Raw genomic sequence first — 22,105 nt, forward strand, 5'->3', positions numbered from 1 at the left:
TGCATAAGGAAAGGTGCAAATGAAATATAAATCATGCCAAATCATCAATTTAGTTCTATAATTTCACTCCTACGAGTGTACCAATATTTCTAATAGGAACTTACTAGACTAATTGGCATTCATCCCCATTCACATGATCACATTTTTGTCATCATCATAATCACATTCACCAACCAATTTACAATAATCATCATCACCCTGTCACTCTGTCAAAGGGTAGAGCTTGCACACTAATTACTGGATCAAAGCACCTTTAAAGAGAAACAGAGAATCAAGACGAGAAGACTGATGGTCTGTGCTTCAACATGGTGTCTCCTTTATTGTCTTGCCATAGCAAAAAGTTCCCCGCCCAGGACTCTGAACACTAAAATGTTCTGCTTTTGCAGTAGAGGTGAATATCATTTGAATTCTCATGGTTCACTGATGACACTTAAAGATTACTCTCATTAATCTAATTTCACACCAAAGTTATATGACCTTTGACCTTGACATCTGACTGTTCACCTTATCATTTCCTTCCAAGTATTGTCTACATATTTTTATCTCTCCTGCTACATTAAATCACAAGGGTACACTGCTAAAATGTCATCGTAAGCCATAGTTAGGCATTCTTAAGGCTGCCTTTGAGGCCTGAAATCCAGCAAAGCGAATCTGCAACTCATGCAGCGTACCTGGACCTAGTGTCATAAGAATCCATCAAAGTTTTTTATTTTTTTATTTTTTTTATTTATTTATTTATTTTTTATTTATTATTATTATTTTTTTTTTGGGGGGGGGGGGAGAGGATAATTGTGATACTCAGATATGGGCAAACAGAATGGAAAAGGGGAATCTGCATCACATATATAATGTCCTGCGTTTGATTTGGGGGCAGAGGCATAAATAACATGACAGACTGACACAAAAGGATGCCCACATATTTGTCAAGGGGTAGTACCTCCTTCACAGTTCATGTGTCTGTGACACAAGCCCCCTGTGTGTTTTGAAGCTCTTTTCATTTCACAAACACTGGCGTATTCAGCAATCTTTGCACTTAATAAAAAAAGGGCATATTTTGGCTGGATGAGTCCATAGTTTCTGGATGATAAATGGTCCTTAACCCATGGCTAACCTTACAGGGCTTTCTTTGCTCACTGGTACAGGTGTCTAGAAACTAATTGTCAATGAATAGAAATTACTTTATTCCTATTGGGTTACCATGACCTTCCAGTTGGCACATTGCCACAGCTGAGTGGTCTTACGAACTTACACCTGTACCAGATAATTCACGGTTGAATGGATTACTGAAGGCTGACGAAAAAAGCTTGGCATGTTAATGTCAAGTGCTTCACACACAAAGAGTTAACATGTTTGACATGTTTTAACAGTTCACCTGGGGGGCATTTCATGAAGGAACTTGTTGGATAAAATATTTGACAAGTCAATTATATCCGACAAGTTCAGATAAATTCTTTAGACTGATTGCCTGATTTCTCTGAGCTTGTCGGATATAATTGACTTGTCGGACATTTTATCTGACAAGTTCCTTCATGAAATGCCCCCCTGATACGGAAGACAGCATACTGCTGTAGACTACATTCACAAAGAGAAATTAAGTGGCAGTGTTTTGAATCATATTCATGTGATCATCATCTGAAATGTGGAGACACTGTATGTGACTTTCTGGTGATAAGAGCTGTAATCAAGTGCAAGACAAAGATCCTCAAAAGGATGATAATTAGCAAATACTTTGTATCAATATCAGTTATCGATCTATCAATAACAGATATTTTTTTTTTCCGGGTATTTGATCTTGTTATGGTCTGCACTATCTGGTGCCTCCCCAAACCATTGAGAGTCATATATAAACTCACTATCAAAGAAGAAAATGCATAAAGTGTACATAATGAGGCATATACAACAATACCATAATCATAAACGAAAGGAATGTATGCATGTACGTTGCACTTCATAATGATTTCGTGAAATTCGTGAAAACGAAAGACCTCATGAAATACATGGCATATGCAGTACTTCACACATATATGCAAAAGTATATAAATTACTACTCCAAAACGATTCTACGCAATGTATATGTTTTCCATGAAATGGACAAGTTTTAGAAATGAAAAGTGCATGGGAGATTTGGCTACTTACTAATCCTTACGGCATACACATTGGACCCCAGGTAGCAGGGACAGTCATCAGAGATCTTATCATTTTAACAACTAACCATCCACAGGGTTCGAAATTGGCGATGGTCCGCTGGCCATAGGCTACCCAAAATCACGTCGGACTAGCTAAAAATCATAAAATTCTGAAGTTACTAGTCCGTCTGGCTAGCCAAAATATTGCTTCAGTGTTAAAATTGATTCTAAGTAGTCCGCCTGGCTAGTTAAAAAAAAAAGTTAAGTGCGACCCTTGCATCCACACTGCTATCTTGACTGCCCCTGAGCTGCAGGAGCAATTGGGGCTTGGGGCAAGCCCTACCACTGGAAACCAGAGTTTGCACAACATCTATGGCCGCAGGTCGCTCTCCCCTCCAAATTTTGTCCCCGGACCAACTTGCCTCATGGGGGCGGGGGACAAGTCCCAGTGAGTGTCCACGGTGGTTTTGGGGGGATGAATGTGAACATGGGGTGTGACTGTCCCTGATGGATTCAGACCTCAAGAATCACTTCTCCTCCTCCGCCATGATTCATAGGAGTCACTGGCACATTTTCTGCTGGGCCATTTTCAGCCGACCTCATCCCCTCCCTGGCTAGTAGCATTGGTGAGCTGTGAGAAGCTGCCAGTTTCCTCCCCAGTGAGGATGTCTAGGACCTTAATGGTTGCACCCAGCTGGTATGTAATGATGCAGTCAGCCTGGGAGAATCCATCGCCTTGTGTGGTCAACTGAAAGACATTGTTTTGAGGATCCACCCCTTTGCAGAAAGAACCAAAATACAAACAATGGAAATATATTCAGGCTGGTGAGATTTACATGATTTTCCAGTTGAATGATAAAGAGAAAAGATTGATGCATTCTAGGAAGATGGAATTTTTAGTGAGCTGAAGACGACTATAGCAAAACTTTCAGTTTCTACAGTGGACTCCCATTATATGAAGTCCTCGGTACCGACAGTTTTCTTTCATGATATCAAAATTTCGTAATAACCAAATGAATAAACAATAAAAAATACAAAGAACCAGTAATGTTGTGGCCTGAATTCTTACTTTGTTGTAACCGGAATTTCATTATAACTGTGTTTGTTATAACGGGAGTGCACTGTATTTCCTTGAAGCACAATTTGGGGATTGCAAATCTCTGTATGGCAATGATAGGTGGGGGCAGTATACAAATTTGGTTGTCATAGCAAGTTTCAGCCCTCAAATTACATCCCTCTGTGACAAAGAGTATATATCCCTATTTTAATCAATGTCTTGGAGGGTTTCATAAGCACATGTGTGTGCCTCATGAGCAGAAAGTGAAAAAAACAAACAAAAACAATGTCAGATGGAAAAGCCCTGTAAATAAAAGTGTGGAATGCATTACAACGTGTACTTTACTTGATATTAGGTTTTCAAAACTTTACCACTGGAAAAGGATAATACCAGAATCAGAAGACCAAGAATGCTGGAACACATGTTTTCGAGTTTCCTGGAAAATTGACCTGTGTATTTAAACTTTTACTGGGTTTTCTGTTGCAAAGTCATAAATAGAACTTGCTTCACCTTGTTATTATCAAAAACTTCCTGTCCAACCACAATGTGTCCATGAAAGTCCAATATCCCCTTTGTGCACCTTCACAAAAACTGTAATGGCAATAGCTTGCCAGGATGACACTTTACAAAGTTTGACAGATGCTCCTGATTTGCTTTTTGTTTTGACACAAGTTATGCCTACTTAAAGCCATGATTAAAGTTTTTGTCACGCAAATCTCTATAATAAGTGACTAAAATATCTTCTGAAAAAGCTCAAAGTATTGTCTTATATCACTGTGTGGACTGGCAAATGTCGATATAATGACAACACACTGCTTATGAAGTGTGTGATTACAAGTGCAATGTTATACCCTTTATTTGTATATTATGTAGGAATATATCCATCTTTTTATCATTCATGAAAAAGATAGAAAATGCTTGAATGTCTTAAAGGGATAGTACAGTATTGGCAGAGATGAGAATTGGGCTTTTAACTTTTTGCGAGATACCAAGAAAACACTTATGATATAGTACAGAGCATACCATTTTAAGAGGAATTCAAAGTTTATTTGATGAAAATCGGGTTTGGAATGAGTGAAACATCCAAAAACAAAGTAAAACAAAGCGATCGTAATAAAGTGTGGGTCCCACACTTTATTAGAATCACTCTTTTTTGGATATCTCAGCTATTTCAAAACCAATTTTCAGCAAATAAACGTTGAATTCCTCATAGAATTACATGCTCTTTCATATTTCATAAGAGGTTTCTCATTATTTCACCAAAAAATGTTAGAAACCTGAAATTTGGTCTCAACCAAAACTGTACGATCCCTTTAACGATTACCCCGACACTGTACAGACATGCTAACCTGGAAACATTGAACTGCACATCACTTGAAAATGAGACCATTCTGAAGCAAATATTTTTCACACAACAATAGATATATAATGTACTGTATACGCTATATATTTCGCGTGGGTTTTATTTTCGCAAATTTTGCGAGTCGGGAGCTATTCGCGAAATTGACAATACGCGAAAATATTTCCTTCCAAAATGAATCCCTTGCCTTGATGATACGAACATTTCAGTACTAGTATACCATGTCACGGCTTACCGAACAGACCATACTGGCTAAGCTTGTTTACGTACATATAGCACGTCCACGTCTAACTACTAGTATACACAGCCCAGTCGCTGTAAGTAGCATTCGCACAGCACAGTAGACGGCGCAATACTATTTCTGTGAGAAATTCCACTTTCTTTTGTTTTGTTTTGTTTTTTCATTGCGCCACAACGTTACAAATGCGCGGCGTGTCACCCTTGATTAGATGTACTACTACTAGCTCTTGCGTTTGCATGCCACTCCATCTTTACAAGTACTGTATGTCAACATTAGGGGCCGGGGCTTCATATGCTCCGGCTGGTTGCCGCTGAATTTACTCGTACCCCTCGTACCACTCATCAGAAATCTAGCGTGATGGACTTCACCACTTCAAAAATGTTGAATTCTAACTTACTAGTTCGCAGAGTTTGGTAAGTTCTTTTCATGCAGTGTATAACTAGTATCATTCTTTAATATTTGCTAGTAGTAGTAAGTTGAAAATTCACACCTTCTTTGCCACTTCATATTTTCTCTGGTCCCCCAATCGCGAATTTAACCACTCGCGAAAATGTGTGACAGCGGCAATTCGCCAAAATTTATGTACGCGAAAATTATAGCGTATACAGTACTCTTTAATGAATCCCACATGGATTGGAACAATCATCCCCCAGCATTCCCACTGATTCCCACTGATCAGTTTATACTAGCCATCCCCTTTAAAAATATTACCTACTGCTTTTAAACAGCTTGCACATAACCCACCAGCATTCATATTCAGGCATTTCTCGGAACACTAAACTTTAATAGAAAGGAATAGCATATTACGCATTACATGAGCAACAATTCTGCTCAAAGTGAGAGGATTATATCACTCAGGAGGTCAGTGTAGGATATTTGTATGCCCATGGAGGTACTTCTACCTTCATAGTATGCCCAAGCATCTAATAGATGTAACTCTGAGCTTTCTCTCAAGCACTGGTCTAACTTTTTAAAAACATGATTGTATGAAATGAGCCAGGCTGCTCAGGCATATTGAAACACAAGGCACAATAGAGATTAAGGGGATTAGGATACCTCTATTCAATGGCACTTAATCAGTTTCCAGACATCCTAGTCAATTAGCAGGGAAATCACTATAGCTTCCATGGCAACTGCTGTACAAGGGCTGCAAAGGGCATTTTGCAGAAATAATGTGTCCCACATATAATTGCATATAATGGCTATTTCTAGAACATCTTCGCACAACAATTCAATAACACACACACACATAATAAATAATAATAATAAAGGACATTTATATTGCACAGCTACTATAATCATATACTCTACTGTGCATTACAAAATAACATACAGTACATACAAGAAATTCAAATATAAAATACATTACTTCAAGAGATGACTTTTTAACCTGACCTTTAACTCATTAATTGTAACTGATTGTCTTACAAACAAAGGGAGATTATTCAATGTATGATACTCACTCGGGACAACTATATTTGTAATATAAATGCACACAGACCATAATTTTTGAGCAAACTGGAGGGTTTGTGATTACAGTATTAACATGAAGCAGTCATTGATTTACGGTTTATATCTTTGACTGCATTCTTGAACAAATCTTTTTGTCATTGCATAACATATCATACAATCAGATGGCCCATCCTCAATTGCATCTTCCTTTTTCTCACACAAATAAAACCCTCTTCCATTTAGATATCACTTTGTTCTTTGAAACAACACACCAAAAACAAATTTGCAAACAACCTGAAACCTTTGTTTACTTAGAACACAGCTTAGATGTAGAATATAGTGAACATGAGGACCTTGCTATAAGTAAATCAATATCTTATGCTATACTAACATGTTTGTTCTCTGGAAAGATTGTCCATTGACTCAACAAAGCTCTTTCAGCCCACATTCTTGTGCGGTCAAGCCCCCATACACACCCCCTCATAATCAACCAATCACAGATCACAATGTCTTGGCAGCCTTCCAAGTTTGTGGGGAAACTTGGCAGACACCAGGAATGAGGAAGTAGGACATTGGGGCATACACACACACACAAACTGTGTACACACACACACACACACACACACAGAGGCGGTTTGCTGTTCAGATCAATACCTAGCAACACAGTATTTGAAGCGCGCATCAGTGGTCAGTTGGCACTGTGTGCTGTCTGCAAATGAATGGCATGTCCACTAGGCGGCAGGCCATGGGGGAAAAGACACCACTCTACATGTGTATAAGTAACCATGTGATTGAAGATGACGTGTCATTACCAGGAATTTGCAGCGGGCTAATATTAGATTGGAAGTCTTTCTTTTGTCCAGTGTGCACCTAGCCCCTTTCGTCACGGATTGATCACTTTTTAGTCTGCGAATTCAAGAGATTGGGATTTCATGCTTACCAATTTAGTACCATAAGCACTCAAGGAAAGCTATGAATTTGTGTGATGTTTTCCCAAACTGAACAGAAATAAGGAACTGTGAAATCATACAAGAAAACACACATATTCTGATTACTATCAATACATTCTACATGCCACTACAGGGCGTATGGGAGCTCAATCGCACTACATCTATTGCACACTAATATACAGGGACACAACATCACAAAACTCACTTCAATATCTATCTAAAAGTTAATTGGTCATAAGTGCTCAAATCTAAAATGTCTTTAAATGACTACCAAAAGCAAGCCATGCAGTTTCGGTTGAATGTTAAAAATCTTCCTAAAGCTTCATATAAATCCATATCTAAGCCAAGACTGCAGTGTAGGTGCATTTAGTCATTTACAGGAGCTACAATGTTCAGCAGCTACCAAACATTACCAAAGATTACAAAACTACAAAGTTTCAACTTCATAAAAATCTGACAGAATGCAGAGAAGCATGAAAAGTTGACCAATTGCCCTTCAGTTAGATATAACAAACAATGCATCCTCTGTACACTAGCAGCTAGGCTATCTCACTGCAGTCAACAGAGACATCTTACTGTAGTCAACAGTAAAAGACTGTATTCATTAAAGATATATTCTGGAATCAGTTTAAGACAACCCTTTGGAGTGGAAGTATTGGCAGCGGCATACAAAGCAAAATGCATCAAATTTTCCATTTGAATCACTTTCAAAGGTACTGAAATGGCAGTACTGCAATGTACATCTTGAATACCAGTAACTGTATTATATAAATCTATAATTTATTACTGTGGCATTTGAGCTCAACTTTGGGGTCCCCGTGTTGGGCTCCACCATCATTTAAATTACGAATCATTATTCCTGCTAGGTTTAGTCAAAATCCAGTCATGTTTTGAAGACAACAGTGTGAACAAGCTTATGCTAATGAGCATGTGATGGACAACACACCATGCATGACTGACATTGGGCGGTGAACAGGGGTGGATACCGGCTCCAAGAATTCCTACAGGGAGGCGCAAAAAATATTTCTGGTGCCACTTCCTGGTTTAATCAATTGACAAGCAACAAAAAAAAAAAAAGGGGGGGGGGGGGGGCTCCCGTACCCTTTCTTGTGCTTCTTCCGGGTTTCATCAGCTGACAAGCAAAAAAAAGAAAAAGAAAATAATAATAAAAAATAAAAACTTTCAGCGCAATTTTCTGGTGCCATTACAACAAAAGAAAAAAATTAAAGGAGACATATGTTCCCCTTTCAGTTTCTTTACTTTTTATTTCTTTTCCTTTAAGAACAATTCAAGGGGGCGCACATCTGGTGCCCCCTTCCCCTTTGACTCAGGTGAGCAAAAAAACTGTTCATACAGTGTACAGCGTCATAAGCAATGCTTTACCATGCAATTTTATACAGAGTCCAGTGTAAAAACAACACACCAACTTAAACACACTGTATGACTACATACCAAGAATAAACTAAATAATAAAGAGATATAGAGAAACTGGGTCTAGGGCAATTACCTCCTGTACAATTACCCCAGACCCTTTCTCTGATCCTAACCATAACCCTGATTCCTGAACCTAAAACTAACCCTAAGCCAAACTCTAACCCTAAGCCTACTAAACCCTAACTCTAATCTATTTACTCCAACTTTACTACTAACCAGTATTGGGGGGGGGGGGGGGTAAATGCCCCGATAGGAGAGAAACTATTGATACAAACAGAAAAACACACACACAGTATTTTATGTGTGTGTTTGATATAGTGAACTCCACATGTGTCACCTAAATCACCCTACCTGAAGTCCTGCTCTTTCTTTGTTGCATTCATGTATTTACAATAGATATTCATGTTTCACATCGTGAAAAACTTTTGAACAGCTTGTCTGATTATCCTCAAACTTCTTTGATGGGCTCTATTTAAATGTCTGTATTTCTGTATTCACTGAATCATATTTGGGATAAATTCCCCTTTAAAGGTCCAGTTTACCTTTGGGAGCAGTGATTTCAAAAATTTTCAAGATATCATATTTGATGCATATGTGTAGGTCTGTTGTATCATAAAACATCCTACCATATGAAATATTTGCAATAAAACCTAAAATATAAGGAGATATCAGGGTTTTTCTCAATAAACCGTAACTGTATACGGTTTAGTCTGGAAAATTTTTTATTATAACTATTGTTCACATTTTGTGTATTTAACAACACTTAACATCGATTATACGGATTCAAATTTTGACAGTGGTTGTTTCTATCCCTAACTCACATTTTAGAACTATTTTATAGCACTAATGCTTTCATCTGCAAATGGTAAATTATGCCTTTAACTCTTTATGTGCCACATTTGAATGCCTGACTCAGTCGACGGAATGCCAAGTTAGCATATCCTGCTCAAACGCACAGACCCGCCCAAACTGATTGATAAATCACCAAATGCCTCAGTGCAATGAAAGGGTTTCTTGTGATTCCATTCACATGTAGATTACATTCTATGTGGTGACTGACTATCAAGTGGTATTTCCTTCTCGATTTGCGAGTAAATATTTACTCGTTTTACTAAGTTTCAGTCACTTTTTTTTTTAGTCCAAAAGTCATGCCTCTATACAATACAATGACAATTTGGGATTTCGTCTAAATGTTGCTCTTAATATGTACAGGGTAGTTAAATTTATAAAAATTACATTGATTTGAAAAACAGGATCTTTCCCCAAAGCACCACTACATTGCTGTGTCAGAATAATGCGGCATGCAAGGGGAATTCCCCCATGCCTCATAAAAAGTAATGTGTATGGTCTTAACTCTTTCATTGCCAAAGACTCTGGACAACATGTAGAATACTACAGAGTTTTCAGTAACAATTGGCACTCAAAGCATAATCAACGTAAAGTGTGGCACATCATGGAGCAGTAAGGCTGGCTTCTGTTCGGATATATTCACATACAATGTACTACAAAACAGCTCATTATCCCGGCAAATCATGTCAGCCAGATAAGTTTCCTGGTAGAGCTTTCTGATATATTACAAGCAAATTCTAAAAGGTGGAAGATGAATTTTGAGCTCTTCCAAGTACTATGTTTTAGCTTCAATGACTCTTTAATTTTATTCATGAAAACAGCAAAATGGTGACTGTTATCATGGATACTGCATTAGCTAGTGAAACAGCAATGATCTAGATCCTTGCTTCTCAGCCAGTCTGCAAAGCTCCCTCAGGTGGGTTGCAATGTGAGCCAAAAATAGGATAAAAAAGATTCATATTTGATCTTACTGGGCCTCAATTTTTTTTTTTTTTTTTTTTTTTTTTTTTTAAGATGAAGTGGGTCTTGGCTTGAAAAAGATTAAGAAGCATGCTGATGGACCTAGCTGACATACACGTATTGATATGTGAACATGTACATCACACCAATACGCATTAATTGCTTTACAGTGCTGTGCATTGAATAACTCCTGTGAATACAATGCACAGAAAACTGCCATGCTATGAAATCAACAGCAGCACAAAACAGGAACAATGGCAAAAACACAAGAATTAACAATGTTACTGACGCATGACAATATTTCAAAAGGTGACAATAATGGTAATAAAAAAAAAGTTCCAATGAATTAAACTAACGTGAAGTGCACCATTTCAGGGCTAAAAGGCAGGTAGGGCACCATTACAGTTTTTGTTCATTCTTGGCTGTCTTTTATTATGTATCTACACGACATGACACTGAAGGCAAATGACTTTATTTTCTGAAAAAGCATAACAAAATCATGATGTCATTGCTGTCCTCCACGAAAACATTTGAAGTGGTGTGAAATTATCTCAGCTTGTAAGAATTCATTCATCTTTTTACATCAGCAATCTGCCACCTATTCAAAACTTGTCGCATTTTGGGATTTGTTGTCTTTCTATTTATTTTGCACCTGGTGTAAACGTGACCAAACCTCTTCCCTTTCAGTCTCTAAACATTCCATGTGAATTCAGTTTCTTTGTATCTTGATGGTAGATAGGATAGACAGATGATGGCATTAGCTTTGTTGCTTGTCAATCGACACATTCTCACTAACAGGAGTTATCAGATTTTGCATTGTGACGCAAGTTATGACTTACATGTGCCACTGTTAACACACACCACTTACCCCTAGAGCTAAAAAAAAAAAAGTAAAAAAAAATCAGGCAGAAATAAAAGTCACATTGCAATGTATATTGCAAGACTTAACCAGTTTTTGTGTCCACACAAGAAATTATTGTTTTTTGGATCATATCATTGCAACAATCAAATAACCCTAATATTCAATTCATCTATTTCCACAGGGTAAATAAAAAAGATATACAAACATTGCAAAGAGCGCAACTTACATCATGCAAGAAGCAATAGATATAACATTGGGGAATCAACAATAGGCCATAATAGCCTTTCAAAGATTGATCCCTGTCAATTAAAAATGGTACAATCATTAATAAAGATCACATTATAAAACATTACAGAATGCATTGGACTACATTGGACTGTACAAATGACAAAAACATTAGCTGTGAAATGGAACCACTCATGTAATCACATTTCTGTGTACTTGTGTACAAGACTGTTATGTTCAAGGTAATGTTATATATCAAAAAGCCTTTCTTTATTCTTGGTCAAAGTGAGAAGCCATTATTAGGTGATACGCTATCAGCGTATCACCTATTGTGATTGTCAAAATCTCTCTTTATTTCTTTTTATTCTTCTTTCTTTCTGGACAATTTTGTGTCATCAATATCTCAAGAATGACATTACGGAATAACATGACATTTTCAGGGAACATGTCTCATGACAATATCTAGCCACAATAAGGTTTTCATGACAGTAACATATCTATGACGTCATCTAGGCGCCATTTTGTGATTTTCGGACCATGTTACATGATCGATCATAACTTCATAACTAAAGGTTATTTCTGTATCATTTTCGGTGGACATTAAGTTCAGGTCACGCTCTATCTTACATTTTAATGCTAATTACCTAGGACATTATTACGCGCGCGTACGCGCGCGTCAAACTTTTAAAAGGCTCAAAACAACTTACCAATGGGAAATCTCGAAGTTTCAGACAATTTTAAGCGTTTCGCGCGTTCGCGTCCGTCCGCACATTTTCGCGCGTAGTGCGCGTAAGCAACATGAAAATGCACATTTTTTGACAGATTTGGATTCCTGATACATTAAGCAACAATATCCATTGATTTTCGATCAATTTTGACCTATAACAAAGGAATGCGTTGGCGTCAAAGTTGAAATTTCGTGTGCGCGTCTATGTGCAAATATAGCGAAAAACATGTCTTTGTTTATTTCGCCATAGCTCTTTAAAACGTCTGGTTACCCTATGTTTTTATTGCATAGTACAAAAACATATGAATTGGAAATAACGTTTCAAGTATCAATATCTCCATGAATACATTATGACGTCATCATATCATCATCTGAAATCAAAAAAGTGGAATTAAATTTTTTAAGGTACTGTTTCTGACATTCATTTGCTCGTATCTCTGTTGTTTAAGCTCAATATTATCCCAAATTCAGATATGTTGTACTTTGAACATTTGCCTTTTAAGTCCATGTCATAGTTTTGAAATTTGATGACGTCATCATGATTTAAATTGTGTTTAAAGGTAAAGATGCAAAATCGGACAAGTTTACGTGTTATGTCTATGGGAGGTGATTTTTTTAGAAACCATGCATTGACTTGACAACGTTTAAGCACCTTTATCTCAGCTGATTTTGCTTCATTTCCTCTGAAACTTAAGTATGTTGTAGCTGTGACAATAAGCTGCAGTAATCATGCATTTTATTCTTTGAAATCTCCTCATGAGGTTGACAATTTTGCAATTTAAAACTGAAAATGAGAATGGAATGCGGACGAAACGATTCCTGATTCATCTTTCACGTACATAAGTTTACGTTCCTCCAATTTTCTCGTCGAGACGTATGGCCGAGTGGTTAGAGGCGTCGTCTCAGAAACGTGAGGTTGCACACGTACGGGTTCGATCCTCACAAGAGCACGAAAGAAACAATTATTTTTTTTTCTTCAATGGAGTACTAAACCTTCGTCAATGTAGAAATTACGTTTCCATGTAAACACACCTATACGCACACACTCCCACAGCATACCTTTGTTTTGCGTTGGAGACTGCATTACTTCTACTGCTGCAAAATTTTGCAGGCTGGGCTTTTCAAACTGATATAGTATATTGTTACAAAATGAAATTTGTTCATATCAATTCAGTAACACAATGTAGTCGTGGTTACTTTGTGCTGATTTATACATGTAACAAGCTATACATTGTAAAAAAGGTATTTTCATTGTTCCTTTAAGTCAGTCTTCTGTATTGATGATTATTTGTCAATTAGTGGTTTTTGTGGAGTTTCAGATAGTGATAAAGAGTATGGATGATAAGTGCAGCGATAATTCCTACAGTTAGTTCAAAGTTGTGTTACAGATGTTTGATACATACATTTAGCATTGTGTGTGTGTATATACGTATGTATACAGGTTGGCCATATGACACATTCTAGACAATTAATCTTAATTAATTAGCAAACATGATCAGCTATGGAACTGAATATGGTACTAATGTATGATGTTAATGATTCTAATTAAACTGTGACGAGTTTAAAGGGATAGCATAACTGTGTGTAAAAATAAGGCAATTATAAGGAAATTTTAGGGGAATTTGATAACCATGCCTATAATAATTTCATACAGGTACTAATACCTGCCTCATACTCATGTGATATATCATCATGTCAATAGCAAACTGACAACGTACGATGAATGTGTTATATATGGAACAACTGTCTTTCAAGTCCATAACGTTTCCCATATTTTCTCATCGAGACGTATGGCCGAGTGGTTAAAGGCGACGTCTCAGAGACGTGAGGTTGCGGGTTCGAACCCCACAAGATCACGAAACAAAATACTTAGCTATTTACTGTTTTTTTCCTCAACTTTGTATTACATATTCGTCCATGTAGAAATCACGTTCGTATATAAACGCACCTATACACACACACAGACACACACACACACGCCATATCCCTCTTCTTTGTGTGTTGGAGACCACATTGCTTCGACTGCAGCAAACTTTTGCAGGTTGACTTTGTCAAACCGATCATAGTATGTAATGACGACGACTGAGGTGTTGTACTTTGAACAATTGTCTTTCAAGACGATGTCATTGTTTATTAATTTGATGACGTCATTACACTAAAAATTATGATTAAAGGCAAGGTATCAAAACCAGCCGATTATAGGTTTTATGTCTGCGGGACGTATTTTTTCCAAGTTGCCAGAAATGGCATAGCGACCTCAGTCGTTACAAGGCCGCTTTTCCGTCTAGCAATGCAATAGATGTTCACACGGCCACGTTAGTTGAGTGGGCATTGACTTTCCCCCTGTTATATCTATACATTGGTTTTGTTTTTTTTTTTGTCTTACCATTTCCGTGGATGACCCGTGGCCGAGTGGTTACAAAAACGGTTTCGCAAGCACGCTCAATATAACTTTAAGGTGCCTATATCACATTCTTTTCTTTGTCGATCACAGATGACTGTCATCTGATGACCACAAGCGTATCACCTAACTCGTCCTCAATGTGACGAGTTTTCATGTCTCGTTTTTTATTCTTCTTTCTTTCTGCCACATTTTGTGTCGTCAATATCTCAAGAATGACATTACGAAATAACATGACATTTTCAGTCAACATGTCTCATGACAAAATCTAGCCACAATAAGGTTTTCATGACAGTAACATATCGATGACGTCATCTAGGCGCCATTTTGTGATTTTCGGACTTTGTCACATGATCGATCATAACTTCATAACTAGATGTCATTTCTGTATCATTTTCGGTGGACATGAAGTTCAGGTCACGCTCTACCTTACTTTCTAACGCTAGTTACACAGGTCATCATTACGCGCGCGTAAGCGCGCGTCAAAATTTTAAAAGGCTCAAAACGACTTCCCAATGGGAAATCTCGAAGTTTCAGACAATTTTAAGCGTTTCAAACATTTTCTCGCGTGCGCGTCCGTCCGCGCAATTTCGCGCGCAGAGCCCGTAAGCAACATGAAAATGCAATTTTTTTGACTGATTTGGATTCCTTATACTCTGAGTAACAATATCCATTGATTTCCGATCGATTTCGACCTATAACAAAGGAATGCACTGGCGTCAAAGTTGAAATTCCGCGTGCGCGTCTTTCTGCAAATATAGTGAAAAAACATGTCTTTGTTTATTTCGCCATAGCTCTTTAAATCGTCCGTTGACCCCATATTTCTATTGCATATTACAAAAGTATATGAATTGTAAATAACATTCCAAGTATCAATATTGCCAGGAACACGCGATGACGTCATCATATCGTCATTTTAAATAAAAAAAGTGGAATTGATTTTTTTGAGGTACTGTTTCAGACATTCATTAGCTCGTATCTCTGTTGTTTAAGCTCAATATTATCCCAAATTCAGATATGTTGTACTTTGAACATTTGCCTCTCAAGTCCATGTGATGGTTTTGAAATATGATGACGTCATCATACTAGAAATTGTAATTAAAGGTAAAGACTCAAAATCAGACAAGTTTACGTGTTATGTCTATGGGAGGTGATTTTTTTTCAAACCATGCATTGACTTGACAACGTTTAAGCACCTTTACCTCATCTGTTTTTGCTCCATTTCCTCTGAAACATACGTATGTTGTAGCTGAGACAATAAGGTTTAGTAATCGTGCATTTTATGTTTTCAAATCTCCTCATTAGGTTGATAATTTTGTAGTTTAAAACTGAAAATGAGAATGCAATCTGTACAGAACGATTCCCAATTTTTCTTTGCAACTGTATATTGATCGAATCCACGCTGCCACTTGTGAGAAGTTGAATAGCGCCATCACAAGTCAACTAGTCACGATAGTATTATTATATATTTAAGTTTCGCATTCACTCTTCAGGACATCCGTGTGGCGTAATCGCTTAGCGCTGGGTGTTCATAACGCCATACCGGAAGGTGAGAAGTTCGACTCCCGCAGGACTTTTTCCGTTCTTTTTGTTTTTCTTTTCTTTTTTTTCGGCAGGTCAGCTTTACTCCGATGTCATTTATCATATTATTTTATCAAGTGTACGTAACCCGTGAACACGGCTGCTCTATTTCCCTTGTTTTGTATTGGAGTTTGGAGATTGGGTTTGCTTCATTAATTTTGTCACACTTAATGTTGTAAATTGCCCCTTGTTACAGTGTCCCGCTTGCCACCTTTCGTTTGCTCTTTCCTTTTCTCTTCATTGGTTATTGTTATACTGTAACAGGATAGGTAGGAACATGTACGTTTGAATAACTTGCAGGAATGGGAGCTGAATTGATTACTCTAGTCCAGGTGTATGGCGTCTCGCTCATCTCTTTGAAATTCCAGGTTGTTATTGTTTGACCCAATAACGGAGATGTAGACAGGTTTTATGTTGCTATAGAGGTATCTTGTGCCACATGAATTGAAGGCATCACTGTATAGTAGTAGTAATGAACTTTTTCATGTTGTAAATGATATAAAGATATGAATTTCACATCCAGTCTTCGGGACAGCCGTGTGGCTTTATAGTCGCTTAGCGCGCTGCATGGTCATTATGCACTACCTTAGGACGAGATGTTCGAGACCCGCAGGACGCTATTATTTTTTTTTCTCTCTCTTTCTTTGTTTTTCTTTTGGCAGTTCAGCTTCATTCCGATGTCATTACCCCACGACACACAGTCACTCAAGTTCCCTTTTTTTTGTCGGAGGCTGGAGGTTGGATTTGCTTCATTTATCATACGTAATGTTGTAAATTGCCCTTGGTATACAGTGCCCCGCTTGCCACCTTTCGTTTTCTCTTTCCTTTTCTCTACGTTTGTTCCTGTTACACTGCACAAGACAGGTCGGGAAATAATTTACATAATTCAACTGGAGCAGGAATGGCAACTGAATAAATTAACTCTAGGCCAGGTGTATGGCGTCTAGCTCATCTCTTTGAAATTCCAGATTGTTATTGTTTGACCCAATAGCGGAATTGTAGACAGGTTTTATGTTGCTATAGAGGTATCTTGTGCCACATGAGTAGAAGGCATCACTGTTTAGTAGTAGTAATGAACTTTTTCATGTCCCTCCATGTCAGTTATAGGGGCTATAGGGGTTGTGTGTCTATCTGCCAAAGAAAAGGAAAACTTATTTTCGTCATGGCTGTTTCTCTATACGTAGCCGTAGGTGATGAGTGTTGTTGGTATCTGAGCAGTAAATAATGCAACATCAGGCTGAAATCCCCCTTAGTTATACGCGCTAAGCGTTCAATTGATATTTATCATCTTGATTTATGTAGTCAATCGCTGCTAATGGACGGTTACAGAATTATGTTATGACACCTTTCACTGAAATTTTGTAAAGCAAAGTTTGTGGACAAGGCAAGCAATTGTACATGAATAATACTATTGATTTCAGAGGGAAATTATGGTATACCTAAATGTAAGGGTATCATTGCTTTGAAATTGCTGAGACAATATTATCTTGGCACGAGGGCTTCCACTTCTAATAACAGATCCCTTTGAAGATGTGTCAGTCACGGGTGATCGTCATGATTCACCTTTCACGTAGAAGGTATACGTTCCACACTCTTAGTTCGAGAAGACTTACCATCATACTTCAAATTGTGATTAAAGGTAAAGTCACAAGAGACGTGAGGTTGCACACGTACGGGTTCGAACCCCATAAGAGCACGAAACAAAATACTTATATCTTTTGCTTTTTTCCTTTTATGGAGTATTCACCTTCGTCCATGTAGAAATCACGTTTTCATGTAAACGTACACACACACACACACACACACACACACAATATCCCTTTGTTTTTTGTTGGAGACCACATTGCTTTGACAGGCAACTTGGACTTGAAATTACAAATGTTAAAGTGAAGATGACTTTTAAAAGACCGCATGGCCATGTTTGATTTTTTTTTTACAGTATAAAGACCTATTGGTAAATATTCATTCACATATCCTTTCCAATCAACTTACTTGGACACGCCGACACCACTACACGAAATTTTCAATTAGTTGCATGACAGAAACAATTTCATCTGAATTATGTAGGACTGTATAAAGAATTGGACTTCACGAACATTTCTCAATATTACTTCAAGTCGCTACTTTACATTATTTTCATTGTCGATCACTGAAAATGAGAATGAAATCTGGTTGAAACGATTCAAGATTTATCTTTGTAACTGTATATTGATCGAATCCACACGGCCACTCGTGGGAAGTTGAATAGCGCTATCAGTCACTTGACGTATATAGCCAAAAAACTGAATATAAATGTATAGCATACATAGATATATTTAAGTTTCGCACAAGATCTTCGGATCTTCCATGTGGCAGAATTGCTTAGCACGCTGCGTGTTTATAATGCCCGACCGGAAGGAGAGAAGTTAATCGAGTCCCGCAGGACTTTTTCCTTTTATTTCTTTTTTCTTTCTTTTTTTCTGCAGTTCAGCTTCACTCTGATGTCATGAACACAGCTACTCTATTTCCCTTGTTTTGTATTGGAGTTTGGAGGTTGGGTTTGCTTCTTTAATTTTGTCACACGTAATGTTGTAAATTGCCCCTTGAATTAAAACAGTACCCCGCTTGCCACCATTCGTTTTCTCTTTCCTTTTCTCTTCATTTGTTCTTTTATACTGTAGCAGGATGTTTAGGAACGTGTACGTTTATATAATTAACAGGAATGGGAACTGAATTAATTAACTCTAGTCCAGGTGCATGGCGTCTCGCTTATCTCTTTGGAATTCCAGGTTGTTATTGTTTGACCAAATGACGGAGTTAAAGACAGGCAGGGAAGGAAGTGACGTGATATTGCTTCATAATGAGGAATTTCGGGCAACAGCTTTCCAAGTGTAGTGATTATGACGGCGTTCTCTGTCGTTTATTTTCGTCATGGTTGTTTCACTAGTTCAGCCATAGGTGACATATGTTGTTGGCATCTGGGAGAATAGAACAGATCTGTACCAAACTGGAATAGCCCTATAAGCAATGTGGTAAGCGTTCAATTTTTTGCATTATCTTTCTTCTTTAAAGTCAGTCATTACTGATCGAAACACACAATATAATATGACACGTTCTACTGGTAGTTTAGGAAAAGGGAGTTACTGCACGATGCAATGATAAATGTGCTACCATTGATTTTAGAGACGTCATTGTGGTGTGGTACTGGTGATGGTAAGGGAACCATAGATTGCTTTTAAAGTAATGAGACAATCATTGGACCTTTGCATCAAGACCGTATTCCCATCTAGAATATAATGCATGTTCGTGCGGCCTTTTTTTTTTAATCCTGACGTGGGCATTTTCTTTTTCTTGTTTTTAATTCAAGAATGTTATATCTAAATTTGTTTCTTTCCCCTAACATTTTTTTTTTGTTGAATATAAAGTTGGACGTTCCGTGACCGAGTAGAAAAGCAGCGATTTAGTTACAGTTTCAATGCATCTTGTTTACCATCTTCTCTTACATTAAATTGATGGTTTTTATATTTGACATGGTCTGTCTATTTGCCAGTTTATGCTCATAAAACACTGCTATAACAACTAATACATTTGCTTCACTTGTCACACGCAATGATATGGATTGCAGTTGTGCATGCAGTTTTCCTTTTGCCACCTCTCGTTTTTCTCTCCCCCTTTCCCTCACTTTGGTTTTGTTATACTGCAGATGGGAATGATTACAATAACATAACCCAACTTGAGGTAGGAATGAGAACTGAATAAATTAACTCTAGGCCAGGTGTATATAGCGTCTCCCTCATATCTTTCAAATTTCAGGTTGTCATTGTTCGACCAACGGAGTTGAAGACAGGCTTTATGTTGCTATAGAGGTATCTCGCGCCACATGAATGGAATGCATACGCTGTTTAGTATTAGTAATGAACTTTTTCATGTCCATCCCTGCCAATAAAAGTGTGTTTGACGAGGTTCTGTGTCATTCTGCCTACGAGAAAACAAAGTTTTATTTTCGCCATGGCTGTTTCGCTATGCGTAGCCGTGGGTAATGGATGTTGTTGGCATGTGGGCAGTAAAGAACCGAGTATCATGCTATAATACCCCCCCCCCCCCCCCCCCCCGTTAGGTTCTAAGCGTTCAATACGGTGATATATCTTTCTTCTTTATTATATCAATCACTGCCGATGGAATTACAGAATTATGTTATGACACGTTTCACTGAAAGCTTAAAAAACAAAGTTTATGCACGATACAAGTAATGGTGCATGAGTCCTATAGACCATTGATTTTAGGTGAGAAATTATGATATGCCTATAGTAGGGGTGTCATTGATTAGGAATTAATGAAACGATTAAGCACTCCTTCCACTTCTAACTGTCCCCTTTGAATGTGTGTCGATCACGTGAGATCGTCATAAATTATCATTCACGTATAAGCTTACGTTCAAAGTGTACTCTTAGTTAGAGGAGACCTATAGTTACATGGTTAAAGGCGATGTCTCTTTCGCTGGAGCCGTACGTTTGGCCCATTTTTCTTTTGCCCTTTTCTCTTTAATTGAGGTATCACTTTCGTCCAGGATAAATCACATTCTCATGTAAACAGACTCCCTTGCTCTATATCCCTTGTTTTGTATCGGAGGCTTCATTGGTTTTAATGCTGGTAAATCTCACAGGCTTGTATATAGCTGTAAGAGATCTCTGAACTGAGCATTGTAATAGCAAGATTAGAGGGAGTCATATTGGTTATGTAAATAATGGTCAAAGGTCATGTTTTAAAAGGCCACTGTTAATGCCAGGATGGTTATAAACACTTAATTGTCATATTTTATTTGTACGTGCCGAGGATCGCTTGGACCCCGTTTAGAGTGCGAGGCTCGGCCGCGGCTCGGCCGCGCCGAGCCCACCTTCATTTCGGTGTAAACGCGCAAAAGGCCAAATGCGGGGCCAAAATTGGCCTCGCATTATGCCACGCTCTGGAGGTGGTCTCGGCCGCGGTCGAGCCGCGGTCGCGCCCGGCCTTTTTCTCAGTGTAAGCGCAAAGTGGGCTAAATGCGCGGCCAATTTTAGTCTGGCTTCCAAACCCTCGCCTGTACTATTTCGCTATTCAGGATATTAACCACTTTAACGTCGAAAACTAGGATAGTTTAAGGTGGTTTTGTCCTGCAAAGGATTTTCTCCTTCGGCAAAGGCCTTTGCCCGAACGGCGACTTCGTCGCCATGGAATTCAGTTGGCAAAGGATCTGAAAACCAGACAATACCAAATTGCGTTTGTTTAAAAGTAGAGCGCCACTACGACAAAATATTGAAAGGTTTGAATCAAAAGTGCGGCCGAGCCCGGCAGTGTAAACGGACTAAATTGCGGGGCTCGGCCTCGCAATTGAGGTTGGCCTTGGCCGCGGCTCGGCCGCGGCTCGGCCCAGCCCCGCACCGTAAACGGGGTCTAAGTTTATGCACTGTACGTACTCAAAAAGTCCGTAAATCGACTTAGTCGCACACACACAGAATTTCCACTTAGTTTGTGTGACAGAAAAACAAATGTGATCTGAATAATGTAGGCCCAAAAAAGTTCAACTAAGTATCTCATTATAACTTCAATGTGCTATATTACATTCTTTTCTTTGTCGATCACGGATGACCGACATCTGATGAACCCAAGCGTATCACCTAACTCGTCCTCAGTGTGACGAGTTTCATATCTCGTTTCTTATTCTTCTTTCTTTCTGGCCTATTTTGTGTCGTCAATATCTCAAGAATGACATTACGGAGTAGCTTGACATTTTCAGTCAACATGTCTCATGACAATATCTAGCCACAATAAGGTTTTCATGACAGTAACGTATCTGTGACGTCATCTAGGCGCCATTTTGTGATTTTCGGACCATGTTACATGATCGATCATAACTTCATAACT

At 38.2% G+C, this 22,105-nt stretch overlaps 1 protein-coding gene across 1 annotated transcript in view; it reads right to left on the reverse strand.

Annotated features, from left to right (window-relative positions):
- Positions 1–772: 772 nt before the first annotated feature.
- Positions 773–22,105, reverse strand: part of LOC140228493 (uncharacterized) — a 53,198-nt gene continuing 31,865 nt past the window's right edge. Inside the window, exon 6 of the mRNA XM_072308724.1 lies at positions 773–2,903. Coding sequence (XP_072164825.1) covers positions 2,716–2,903 — 188 coding nt within the window. The 3' untranslated portion in view covers positions 773–2,715. The remainder of the gene's footprint in view (positions 2,904–22,105) is intronic.

The sequence above is a fragment of the Diadema setosum genome, chromosome 5, assembly GCF_964275005.1.
Source record: "Diadema setosum chromosome 5, eeDiaSeto1, whole genome shotgun sequence".
NCBI classification, from domain to species: domain Eukaryota; kingdom Metazoa; phylum Echinodermata; class Echinoidea; order Diadematoida; family Diadematidae; genus Diadema; species Diadema setosum.